General features: G+C 40.3%; 1 protein-coding gene across 1 annotated transcript in view; it reads right to left on the bottom strand.

Annotated features, from left to right (window-relative positions):
- The window catches only part of TDRD1 (tudor domain containing 1), a 22,564-nt gene extending 10,932 nt beyond the window's left edge, over positions 1–11,632 (bottom strand). Inside the window, 8 exon segments of the mRNA XM_009881635.1 lie at positions 873–1,043; positions 3,522–3,605; positions 3,932–3,980; positions 8,078–8,113; positions 9,229–9,338; positions 9,786–9,933; positions 10,128–10,195; positions 11,602–11,632. Coding sequence (XP_009879937.1) covers positions 873–1,043; positions 3,522–3,605; positions 3,932–3,980; positions 8,078–8,113; positions 9,229–9,338; positions 9,786–9,933; positions 10,128–10,195; positions 11,602–11,632 — 697 coding nt within the window.
- Between the last annotated feature and the right edge of the window lie 663 nt (positions 11,633–12,295).

Here is a 12,295-nt window from a genome sequence, read left to right as displayed (position 1 = left end):
AGTGAGAGGAGGTAGGCTAGAAAGAAACCAAGGAAGAGAGCTCTTCAAACAACAGGCAGATGATGAGCGTCACTTCTTGCTGAAGGACATGCTATGCTATGAGTCTACCCAGAATTCAAAGGCTGCACCAGGACACAGAAGAGAAAACCACTGTAGGAGATACACCAGATGACATCCAGCTGCAAAAGCCCTTTTAGATTAAAAAAAAAATAATAATATGCTGGCTCCGACGGCACAAGGAGGACATGTCCCACAAATTTACTCTGCTCTTATTCTCCCCTAACATCTGAGATGCACCAAAAATCCCTGCAGCCTAAGTATTCTGCCACACTGTAGTGTTACTTATGGTCTTATGTTTTATTGTATCTGAAGACACCAAAGCAGGCTTTGGGCACTATTATCTGGCCTTCTCATACTCAGATATTCTCCCCATACTATGTAACAAAGAAGCTCAGTCCACGAACCCAGCCTATGCGGAAACACTTCCCTCCGGTGGTAAAGCAACAAGGCATCATAGGAATAAACAAAGTAATTAGAAACTCACACACATTCCTGGAACATGTGAAAGAACATTAAATATTTCTGATACAAATTGACTTCAGATTGCTAAAATCCACACCACACCATCTTTCTACTTCGCACTACTTAGACTGCCCAAAAATTATCACCGTACAGGTGAGTAAGTGATTTAACAGCTAACATCCTCTACAACACCATGGCTCTTAAGTGACTGAGGCATGGCCTACTGCTGCAGGCAATCACCATTTCGGGTCAAACTACAAGACTAGCAACACCTCCCTCCAGCCACTCTCTACCGAAAAGAAAAATGCCATCCTAGGTATCTTGCATCCCATTTTCAATGCATCACTTACGGGCATTGTGTATCTGCTGACAGAAGAAATCTTCTGGATTTTGAATGCAGGAAACCACACCAGAGAATGTATCTCCGATACACAGGGAGATACACTCTATAACTGAATTAGCACAGTGAAGAAATTCTTCATCTTTGGGTGTTTTTTCTTTACTTCCTTTAGAATGGTCTTCTGCCACTGTACATGGTGGGGGGGAAGAAGAGAGGTTACTGATCAAAAGCTAGATGAATTTGAGATGTGCAACCTCACCAGCCAGGATTCAGAGATTTAAAAGCTGTGCTAAATTAAACTACAAAGGTTAAACATGCTGAAGCGGTTTATTCTTTTTGCTGACTCTGAACTTTGAAGGCTCCTACTATATTATCTATGAAATTAATGCTCACACAATCATCACTAAACAAGTACTTTATACTATTAAAAAGCATGGCAGGGGAACATTAATCCATCCACTCCTACCAGTTTGATGCCAGTGCCAGCAATAGGTGCCTGGAGAAGGATCACAGGTCAGCAGGAGAGCACCAGAAAGGAATTGCAGCCACCCTGGCCAGTAAGTCAGCTTCATCAGAGGCGCAACTTAAATGCCTCTATGCAAACGCACGTAGCATGGGGAATAAACAAGAGGAGTTACAGATGTGGCACACCTGCAGGGCTATGATCTTACTGGCATCATGGAGACATGGTGGGATGGCTCCTATGACTGGAGTGCTGGAATGGAAGGTTATGGGCTCTTCAGGAAGGACAGGGAGGGGAGACGAGGAGGGAATGTCATCCTCTATGTCAGGGACCAGCTGGAGTGCACAGAGCTCCACCTGGGGATGGATGAGGAGCCAACTGAGAGCTTACGGGTCAGGATTAAAGGGAGGGCATGGATAGGCAGCATTACAGCAGGGGTCTGCTACAGGCCACCTGACCAGGAAAACCAAGTGGACGAGGTCCTCTACAGACAGACAGGAGCAGCCTCACGTTCCCAAGCCCTTGTCCTCACGGAGGACTTCAACCACCCTGCTATCTGTTGGAGGGACAACCCAGTAGGGCATAAGCAATCCAGGAGGTTCCTGGAACATGCTGATGATAACTTCCTTCTCCAAGTGATAGAGGAGCCAACAAGGAGAGGTGCTATGCTGGACCTTGTTTTCACCAACAAGTAGGGGCTGGGGGGGAATGTGAAGCTCAAGGGCAGCCTTGGCTGCAGTGACCATGAAATGGTGGAGTTCAAGATCCTTAGGGCAGTGAAGAGGGTGCACAGCAAGCTCACTACTCTGGCCTTCAGTAGAGCAGACTCTGGCCTCATTAGGGATCTGTTTGGTAGAGTACTATGGGATAAAGCCCTGGAGGGAAGAGGGGCCCCAGAAAGCCGGTTAACATTCAAGGATTAGCTCCTCCAAGGTCAGGAGCAATGCATCTCAACAAAGAAGTAGTCAGGCAAAAATGCCAGGAGGCCTGCGTGGATGAACAATGACCTCCTAGACAAACTCAAACACAAAAAGGAAGCCTACAGATGATGGAAGCAAGGATGGGTGGCCTGGGAGGAATACAGAGAAATTGTCCAAGCAGCCAGGGATCAGGTTAGGAAAGCTACAGCCCAGATAGAGTTATATGGATGACACCAAGCTGTGTGAAGCGATCCGCTTGCTGGAGGGAAGGAATACCATCCAGAGGGACCTGGACAGGCTTGAGAGTTGGACCTGTGCAAAACTCATGTTCAACATGACCAAGTGCAAGGTCCTGCACCTAGGTCAGGGCAATCCCAAGCACAAATACAGACTGGGCAGAAAATGGCTTGAGAGCAGCCATGAAGAGAATGACTTGGGGGTGTAGGTTGATAAGAAGCTGAACATGAACCAGCAATGTGCAATCGCAGCCCAAAAAGCCAACCACATCCTGGGCTACACCAAAAGAAGTGTGGCCAGCAGGTTGAGAGAGGCAATTCTGCCCCTCTACGCCACTCTCCTGAGACCCCACCTGCAGTACTGCCTCTAGCTCTGGGGCCTCCCAACATAAGGACATAGACCTGTTGGAACTGAGTCCAGAGGAGGGCCACAAATATGATCAGAGGGCTGGAGCACCTCTTCTATGAGGACATGCTGAGAAAGTTGGGGTTGTTCAGCCTGGAGAAGAGAAGGCTCCAGGGAGACCTTATAGCGGCCTTCCAGTACCTAAAGAGGCTACAGGAAACATAGGGAGGGACCCTTTACCAGGGAGCATAGCGATAGGATGAGGGGTGATGGTTTTAAACTGAAAGAGGGGAGATTTAGATTCGATATTAGGAAGGAATTCTTTTGTGTCTGGGTGGTGAGGCACTGGAACATGCTTCCCAGGGAAGCTGTGGATGCCCCAGCCCTGGAGGTGTTCAAGGCCAGGTTGGATTGGGCTTTGGTCTACTGGGAGGTGTCCCTGCCCAGGGAAGCGGGGTTGGAACTAGATGACCTTGAAGGTCACTTCCAACCTAAACCATTCTATGATTTTATGATATGTGCTACTGTCACTAGTGAACTGAAGGAAGTTCCATTAGACAATGTTTTTAAAATAGGAGCTGATACCAGTGAACACCTAGAATATTTACTAAATTCAAAATATCACGTGACACAGGAGGACTTAAAAACCCCCAAGTTTTCTTCCGTCTCTAAGAAGTTTGATTTGCTTGCTTACCTGTTGGAGAGTCTGCTCCTTTGGCATTACTTCCTGGAGCTAAATCAGACCTCATTTCTAAAGGTACTTTATTCAGGCAGTCTCCTAAAATACAGATATAAGAAACAAAGGTTAATTACCATACAAGATAGTCACTATTTAGTTTCATTTCAGAAACACCTTCTGAGCCTGACCTATATCCCTATCACAAGGCGAGCATGTTCTACTGATTTGTTGAGCGCTTAATACACTTAGAGTGCAAAATAAAAGTGGTTTGAGCAACTCAACTACTCAAGTTTCCTCAACATATTCACAGCTCCAAGACTGTCTGACTAAATAAAATGAGCAAAGCTGTAACAATCAACATTTACTTGTGCAGGGGGAGGGAAAGTGAACATGAAAGATTTACCAAGTGTGTTCAAAGTACTTACCAAAATCTGGAAGAACGACATCTACAGCAAAACTCAACATCATTTCCTCCTGTAATATGTCAACAACAGTTACTAAACAGTGCTTTCCCATGAGCTGGGAAAAGCCAGTGATGCCTTGATTCCATCCTTTTTCTTTTGGATCATAATTAGCAAAGGAACACTTAATGGCCTGAAAAGAATTACAATTAGAACAAGAGGGGATAGGGGGTTGTTTGCGATTAATAATTAAGGCCCCCCAAAATATCACCTTGCATATAAAAGTTAAAGCTGCTGTTGGAATTTGAAGCGCTATCAATCCAACTAACTTCTTCACAAGAAAATTAAGAATTAGGAAATTAAGTTCAAAATGTAAACTACATTTCCTCTGATTTTCCCACTATTTACGCAGTCCTATGTAAGGCATGGCTGTATCACGTCATGTCTGACCACAGGTACATGTCCTTAGGCCTTTACGCCAAGATTCAAACAGCTCTGAAAATCTTTTACGGACCCAGCAGAATGTCATGTGAACAAGCTGTGAAAGACTATTCCAATAGTTGCTAGTCATAGTTGTCACTGCTGAACAGAACGCTTATCCATTCTTCTTTGTGTATAGTTAAACATACTAGTCTAACTCACAGATTGGAGCTAGACCATCTAATTTATAATGGAAGACATTCACATAGTATGGCAATCAACTCAGACCAACAGCTGTCCTTACTCCAAAGTTTGCCCAAACTACAAGCGATTTTTCACTACTGTGTGAGACCAGATTAGAATACACAAGCAGAACGTTTCCCCTGCCATTCTCTAGCATATAAGGGTCATGCAGACTTAAAAAAAAAAACCCTGCAGGGTGGTTATCAGTTCAGAACCCAAGAATTCTGCAACTAGGAAGAAAAAAGCCAGGTAGCCCTCCTCACTCCTATGGAATAGCCAGGGAACATTTGAGGTGAACCTTAGTGTAATCTAACAGTTTTTACACATCACTTTCACTGAACACAAAATGCTGTGATAGTGAAAGTTACACTGAGACCACTGAGACACAAATTACAATAATTTCAGAGCGATTACTTTAAAATACCTCAGCTACTTTTAAGAAAACAGAACTCACACATGGAGGAAACAGTTCAATGTCTTTGTGCAGAGCTTTAATCCAGGAGAGTGGAATATTTTCTTCATTTCCATGATCTATGTAGAATACTTGTGCTTTCTTTTGCAACATATCCACATCTTTTACCAGTGCTCTATTCCAGGTCTGTGTAGGAACAAATAATAATCTTAGTAAGAAGACATATTTTGCTTTACTTCATCAGGTTTGTTTATCAACAAAGGCATTGACCAATTCTGAAGCAACTCAAATGAACAGAACTCACTGTAGTGTTGACTGCTGTGAAGATAAAATTCTACTCCTATGGATATTGGCTACCGTACAGTAAAACAAGAATCTGCTAATGATGGAGGAGAAAAAAGGGAAAAAATACAAAAAAGGGGTGGGAAGGGAAACAGGAACTAGATGTGGCTACAGAAATGCAAACATAAAAGTCAGCTAACAAATGAAGCAAGAATAATTTCCCTAAATAAGCAGAGTCATATTCCAAACTGTTCTAACTACAGTAGTTTAAATTTACTGAGAACACACACAGCCTTTAAGCAACAGTAGGACAAACAGGGCCTGCAGGGCTTAAGCACATAAACGCATAGAAGTAAACTTTTTAAAGGGGGCAAAAAAAATCAGTACCTTAAATTTGAATTACAGATGTTATAAAGTTAGTTACTACCACAATTCCAACACAATAAACTGATCTCTAATTAGCAGCCTCCACTAGTAGAGACATAAAAGCAAACATGCAAAACATGGTGAGCTCAACACAGAATGGGTTTTTTATGGACAATCAGATATTACCTGATCCAAAGAACACCTTGCAACGCAGACTTCCCCTTTGATAGCAATATATTGTTCTTGAATAGCTGTGTTGGAGTAACAATCTTGCAGTTTCACATAAAGCTTACTGATCTGGTCCAAAACTTCTGGAGAACTCATCTGTATATAAAATTCACTTGGACTCTTGAACTCCGTTACCGTACCCTAAAGAGAAAAGACACAGCAGATGACACTTACACAAGAACAACCTGCAGTACATTATTCAGGACCAGTGTTCGTTTCAGTAAATGCATTTCAACCTATACCTGATTTTGTTCTTTTGTTTTGACTCTAGAAGTAATTAATGGCAGGGACAAAACCAGCGATGTTGAAATAATCTTCCTCACTTATTCCCTACCCTCACTTTCATTTACTCATCTTTATAAAAGTAAATGAATTTTACATGTGAGCAAAATAAGACAAACAGCTGAGGTGACGTGCAGCTATATATGCTTAACAAAGCTTCATAAGCTTCAAATGCAACCTAAAAAAGCATCGTAAGATTCTTCCAAAATAAAAGTACCTGTACTTCCATAGCTTTTTTGATCCCTAGAGTCTGCAGATCCGAAAGCATTATTTTCTTGAGGGGCTCTTCTGTCTTGAGGGAATCCACACGTGTCGAATTACCCTATTTAAAACAGCTACAAGTTATGTTTATACTTAGTTCAGCTGTAGCTCCTTGTAGTAACAAATGAAAACAAAACTTTTTATCATTTCAAGAAGCATATAAAAAGTGCTTTTCTTGACTTTCAAAAAGAAGTCTTACAGAGTTTGTATTACTCTTGAAAACAAAACATTATCATAGAGATATACTGAACAGACCATAAAAAACAAGTGCTTCACCCCTTCCTTTCACACTTATTTTACAGGACAACTCAGCTGTATTTCCTGCTTGTCATGCTCTCACAAATAGGAGGAATTGAATTCCACCTGCTTCCTTGTAGCCTTAACACCACAGAATGGATTATAGCTACTGCTTTAACTGCAGGCATCTTTTTTTTTTTTTTTAAAGTCAAAACATTTAGTGTAACCTGCCTAATGCATAGCATCTGTGTCTGTGACATCCTAAAAACATTAGAAAAAACAATCTTATACACATCGTTAGGGAAAACCTCTTTTACGTTTGGACGAACATACTGCAGACAATGGCAGTTGTAACACTAATCTGGGTCATTGTGCAAATTGTTTACTTGCAACACAGATCCTTCTAGAACGTTTTCCATAAAAACATATTTCACAGTACAACAGCAAAATATATTAAAGATTGTTCAATATGCAATGTAAGCTCTCTTCCCTCCACAGAACTTGCTCGAGATTCAGATAAACTAGGGAAAAATAAAACCTTCCATTATTTCAAATAAATTTGCTACAAATTGTTTACTCACATTGTATGACCTTGATATAACGATCCCTCACTATCAGTTGATCAGTTTTACTAGAACACAGTCACAAGTACACACAGCAGAAAGATATCAGCATTGACTAACAGAAGTCTCATGACCCAAAATGAAGCCTCCTTTCTAAATTCCTTCAAAAAGTCAAGCAGATGAATGAGCTACTTCAAAGAAGTACAGTACAGAAATAAGGAGTTTTCTTGTACAGTGCAAACATGGGGCTAGTTGCAGGTATGTGTATTTACTTGCTTAAGTATCATCCCAAGAAACCATGAAGACAGCAAAATGATCACTTGCAGAACAGTTCATAAAAGACTGCAAGAAATGTTTGGCTGAAACTAAAATCAAGAGAGGCTTCAAAACATTACAAAAGAGAACTGTGTCATGTTTAATTCCTGCTACAGCAAAGAAACAAAAGCTTATCTGCATCTTTTACTATATAATGCTACATTAAATGTATTTCTCAAATAATTTACAGGGCTCCAAGCATCAGTTCATGATCTACACAGAAAACCAAGAAGGTACCAGAATTTTTCTGAATTGGACAAGCTACACCTGTTTACTTCCTAAAATACTTCTCTAGCAACATCATACATGTCTTGATTTTTAAGTTTTTCACAAACGCTTTTTCAAACAGAAATGAGTTGTCTGATAGCATTGCTAAGGGCTCTAGAAGTAACATTTTTGAATGCTTCTCCCATTAACTTTTGATTTGAAGCACTAATCTTTCTAAAATGTGTAGATTATAATATTTGGGATTTGTTCCTTTCTTGTACAGGTTAAATTTAGCACACTGCAACTAGCTCACACCAGATCCATTCAAGACATAATGAAAATCGCATTCTGTACCTTAAGATAAACTCCCTTCTCAGTTTTAGCAGGTAACTTCCCTCCATTGTTATTATTTACACTGTAATAATAATAATAAAGTTAATTTTGAAGAACTAAGGATAGACAAGTAGCATTCATAACATTTGCAAATAAAACAAAAAGGTTGTGCTCATAGTATGTGGGGTTTGTCAACCCTTATTCCTCCTCCAAGAAAATGCAGAGAGGTATATTTGTTAAATTAATTTTGATTAAAATTGAGAATGTTGTTGTACAGTTCTGCTAACACTGTAATCCCAAGCAAACCTTAAGAATGACAAAATCATAAAAAAGAAATGTGGCTATTTCAATTGAATACATATGTAATATCGAGATAACATACATGCCAGATTGTCCCTGTGTTCCCCCCATTCAGTCACTGTAGGAAAACTTGTGAAAAAAAAAAAAGTCTCTTGTAAGCTTTTATTATGGACACCTGGTTGCAGATTGACTGAACTGCTTTCATCACGCTAGAGATTGTTGGCTTAAATGCTCAGATCACTCCCCTAAACTGTTCCAAAGCCAGCCAGTCAATTTGTTCTGTGTCATAACCTAATGGTGCTTACTTTAATTGAAACAGATTAGAATGTGATCTCTTGAGCATCTAAACTAGCATGTCAAAAAGCGATAATGAGAAGCTAGAGAATGGCCTGGCTGAGACAACTTCTAATTGAGCTGTGCTCATCAAAGATAAAACATCCATGAAGTTCACCGAGGCTATAGTTAGATTCAAAGGGTGTCTCTTCAGAGTCTGTTAAATGCAATCCATTAACCATGACACTGCTGAAAAGCACAGTCTCATTTGTCCTCCCTTCTCTACATCAACACCAATAATAAAGTCATGTGATAAACTGGTATTCTTACTGCATGCTCACATAGCTCTGATGCAAGTAAAAGTAATGCTTTTGCTTTAAATCACACTACAGAACACCTTAAGAACTCCAACAATTATCTTTCAAGTCACCCTTCGAAAACAGAAGAGCTGAGTATTCTGACAAGCATGAGATACACAGTAATAGCCTAAGAATAAGCAACATATTTTACTGTAATAGCGCCTTTACATGGCCATTTCAGTTGTATTGGGAGGGATATTGTCTTTTAGTAAAGATTATTTGGGAGAACTTTTAACAAACTTACTTCTGTTTAACTGGCACACATACAACACTATGAGCTGACCAATCCTTCTTCTGACAATCTGCAGAGCAATAGTATATTTGCTTGCATTGGGAACATCTGAGGGATCCTGGGGGAAAAAAAAAAAAAAAAAAAAAAAAAGGAAAGTCAGAGATAAACATCTATATCAGAATAGACAACAGCTGTTAAGGTATGCAGCCCATATATTATTAAATAACTGTTTTACAAGATGGTTCCACTACAGTTCTAAGCACATACAAATAGGTATTTGTATTCACATATAGTTACCAGACATTACTGCCCCAGATGTCCCAAATTCCTTTCATATTTAAGACAGAAAAAAAAAAAAAAACCAGCAACTTTTTTCATTAAGGAGATGTGCTCTCTTCTGTTTATCAGTTCCATAACTCCAACTGTGTTCTGAATAGTCACTATAAGGGCTTCTGAGAGATAAAAATATATATCCATTTTAAGACAATGCTAAGCAAACCTTCTGATCTGGTTTCACTGATAAATATACTATGCATCACAGACTACCGGACAATAGGGCACGTACCAAACAGACCACAATGATGGCAAGTCCTCATTTGAGGGGGTGGTATTAATGAACTAAAAAGAGTCTCCTCATAGCCAATAGAGAAAACATTTTCAGAGGAATATTGCAATTTCTTCAGCTTCTCATGAATCAAATCAGAATGCGACACCTGTGGAAGAAAAATCTTAAGTGATTCTTACCAGAAAAAAGCTGCCCATTATAGTAGAAATATTCTAATATACCAAAATGTGACAACAAAGAGACAAAATTTCAAAGTTGTAGAAAGAGCAATATATGCAGATCTGTTCTGCTGTCTAGAAATGTCCAGAATATTTGGGGCAATTATAAAGTGCAGTAACTCACAGTATTTCCTTTACCAGCTGCAGCTGCCAACAAGTTCCCTCTACCCACTATGTCTTCCATGGAACTTCCTAGAAGCAGAAGTATTTGCAAAGACATATGATTAACAATGTTAATGTACGCATGTGCTATGGAATATTTGTAGAAAGACAGAGGGCTCTTATCTACTCCTATTCTGCTAGCACGCTTGAGCGAATGGAGATGCTAGGACCGTGTCACACTCTGGAAGTCACTTCTTGTTATCACTCCGATACTACATTTATTCAAACCTACCATGAGTGATACTATTAAAACAACAGTTTTACCACTCTGTGCTTATCACTTGATGTAAGTCTTAATGTCCTCCATCCATAAATTTGTTTTAATTAAATTTGTTCAACAGAAACCAAAAAAAAATTACATGATTTCCAATATTGATAGGGCAAAAATTCAGAATAAGCAATTTCACAGTAGCTGAAACAGAACAAGTTTCTTTCAATATTGTTGAACAAGTAGTTTATGTTAAGTTTATACTTAGGTATAGTTCTGTCACATCAACAAGTATTCAGAAACAAAATACTCTGCAACAAGAGATTTTGACTTTCCAATGAGTGCCTTATAAGCCTTGTGGTCTTTTCAGTGAGTTTATTCTTTATCAAACCACTCTTACAAGACAAACATTCAGCTAAGTCTCCATACCAGTATACTAGGAACTAAGTTTTTGTAAGTGGGCAACTCATTTACTTATAGAAAAATTAATTCAATTGGACACTACACATGCCATTTGGAGCTTGTTCCAGTCCAGCTGGCTTATTAGCCCAAGTTCTCCACCAAGCCAACATAAAACTTACATGCCCTTTTTGCCCCCACCTGGAAGCAAGTTAATCTTGTACACTTTGCCTCAACTAAAACTCTTGCCTAACATGAGATCAAATTTAATGTACACTCCAGACCCGAGATAGCTACATACCAAGTTACCTCAGATGTGCCAGAATCAAGTCTTACCCCCCCGCCCCGTCTGGAGTAAGAAAACATAGATCAGATGGTACTGAGCCACTGATGAAGGCAAGAAACACTGCTGAAGCATCTCCAACTCCCACTGCACATCAAATTCCCCAGTGCTCCAATTAGCTTGTTTTTTCAATTATCTAAGACATTCCAGCCCACGTAAGTTTGGATAATTAGGACTTAGCTGTATTTATAAGCCATACTCATACTGATGAAGTTTATCAATAGTCAAGCATATACACAATTACAGAAGAACAAAGTCAAGATACCTTTGTCAAGGTTTAGACAAAGTCTCTCTTTTATTGCATTTGTGCTGCACTTAAAACTTTCCATACAGTTCCGACACTTGGCCAAAAAATACCCCGTATTGTTTACAAAATACTGACTTTTGTTAGATGTTTCAGAAATTCAGCCTCAGAAGTGAGCGCTTTTCAACAGGAAGTCAGCCTTATGATTCTGCCACTTTAACCTCCACCTACAACTTTGTTACCTTTGTTCTTCGGGTGAAGCTGTTCCGCCATCATGGAAATGTTCAAATCACAGTATGGCGAAAGGTGGCTGTAGGGCGAAAGGTGGCTGTAGTCAGGCAATTACAAAAGCATGGATGTCAAGATTCATTCAGTCAGGCACACAAATTAAATATTAAAATATTTTAGAGTCATGTTCTGAAGCTATACTTAAGTATCAGTTTTGGAAGGCGAATTCTCTACTATTTTGTACAGTAAAAACTAAAATACTTTCTGCATTAAGATCTCCACAACTAACACTCCAGGTTAAAAATAGATGACGGAGAGTCCTTTATGAGAGGAGAGCGCTGAGGAGCAGGAGGGCTGTCACAACCTGCACCTTAAGCTTGGTGGACTAACGAGGGCCCCGTCCATCTCCCTTGAGAAGACCTCACTCTAGTTTAGATAAATCGCCCCTGCGTTGAAGCACATGCTGCACTGATGGGCTCCAGGTGATGGGGAGTGCAGCCAGGGGCGAAGGCCCTGAGACAACCACCGCTTTGAGCGGGCAGAGCCATCGCCTGAGGGGAACCACCGCCCCGGCCTCAACCACAAACACAGCCGAGCGGCACCGCTACCTGCTAGTTTAATTAGCACAGAATAAAATTAAACATCCCCACCCCACAGCCTCCAGCCAAGGCTCGGCCGCTGTCACCACAGGCCTGGGCGCCAGACCCG

The sequence above is a fragment of the Charadrius vociferus genome, unplaced genomic scaffold (genome assembly GCF_000708025.1).
Source record: "Charadrius vociferus isolate BGI_N301 unplaced genomic scaffold, ASM70802v2 scaffold282, whole genome shotgun sequence".
NCBI classification, from domain to species: domain Eukaryota; kingdom Metazoa; phylum Chordata; class Aves; order Charadriiformes; family Charadriidae; genus Charadrius; species Charadrius vociferus.
The sequence above is the reverse complement of the archived record's forward strand: the minus strand, read 5'-3'. Positions and strand labels throughout refer to the sequence as shown.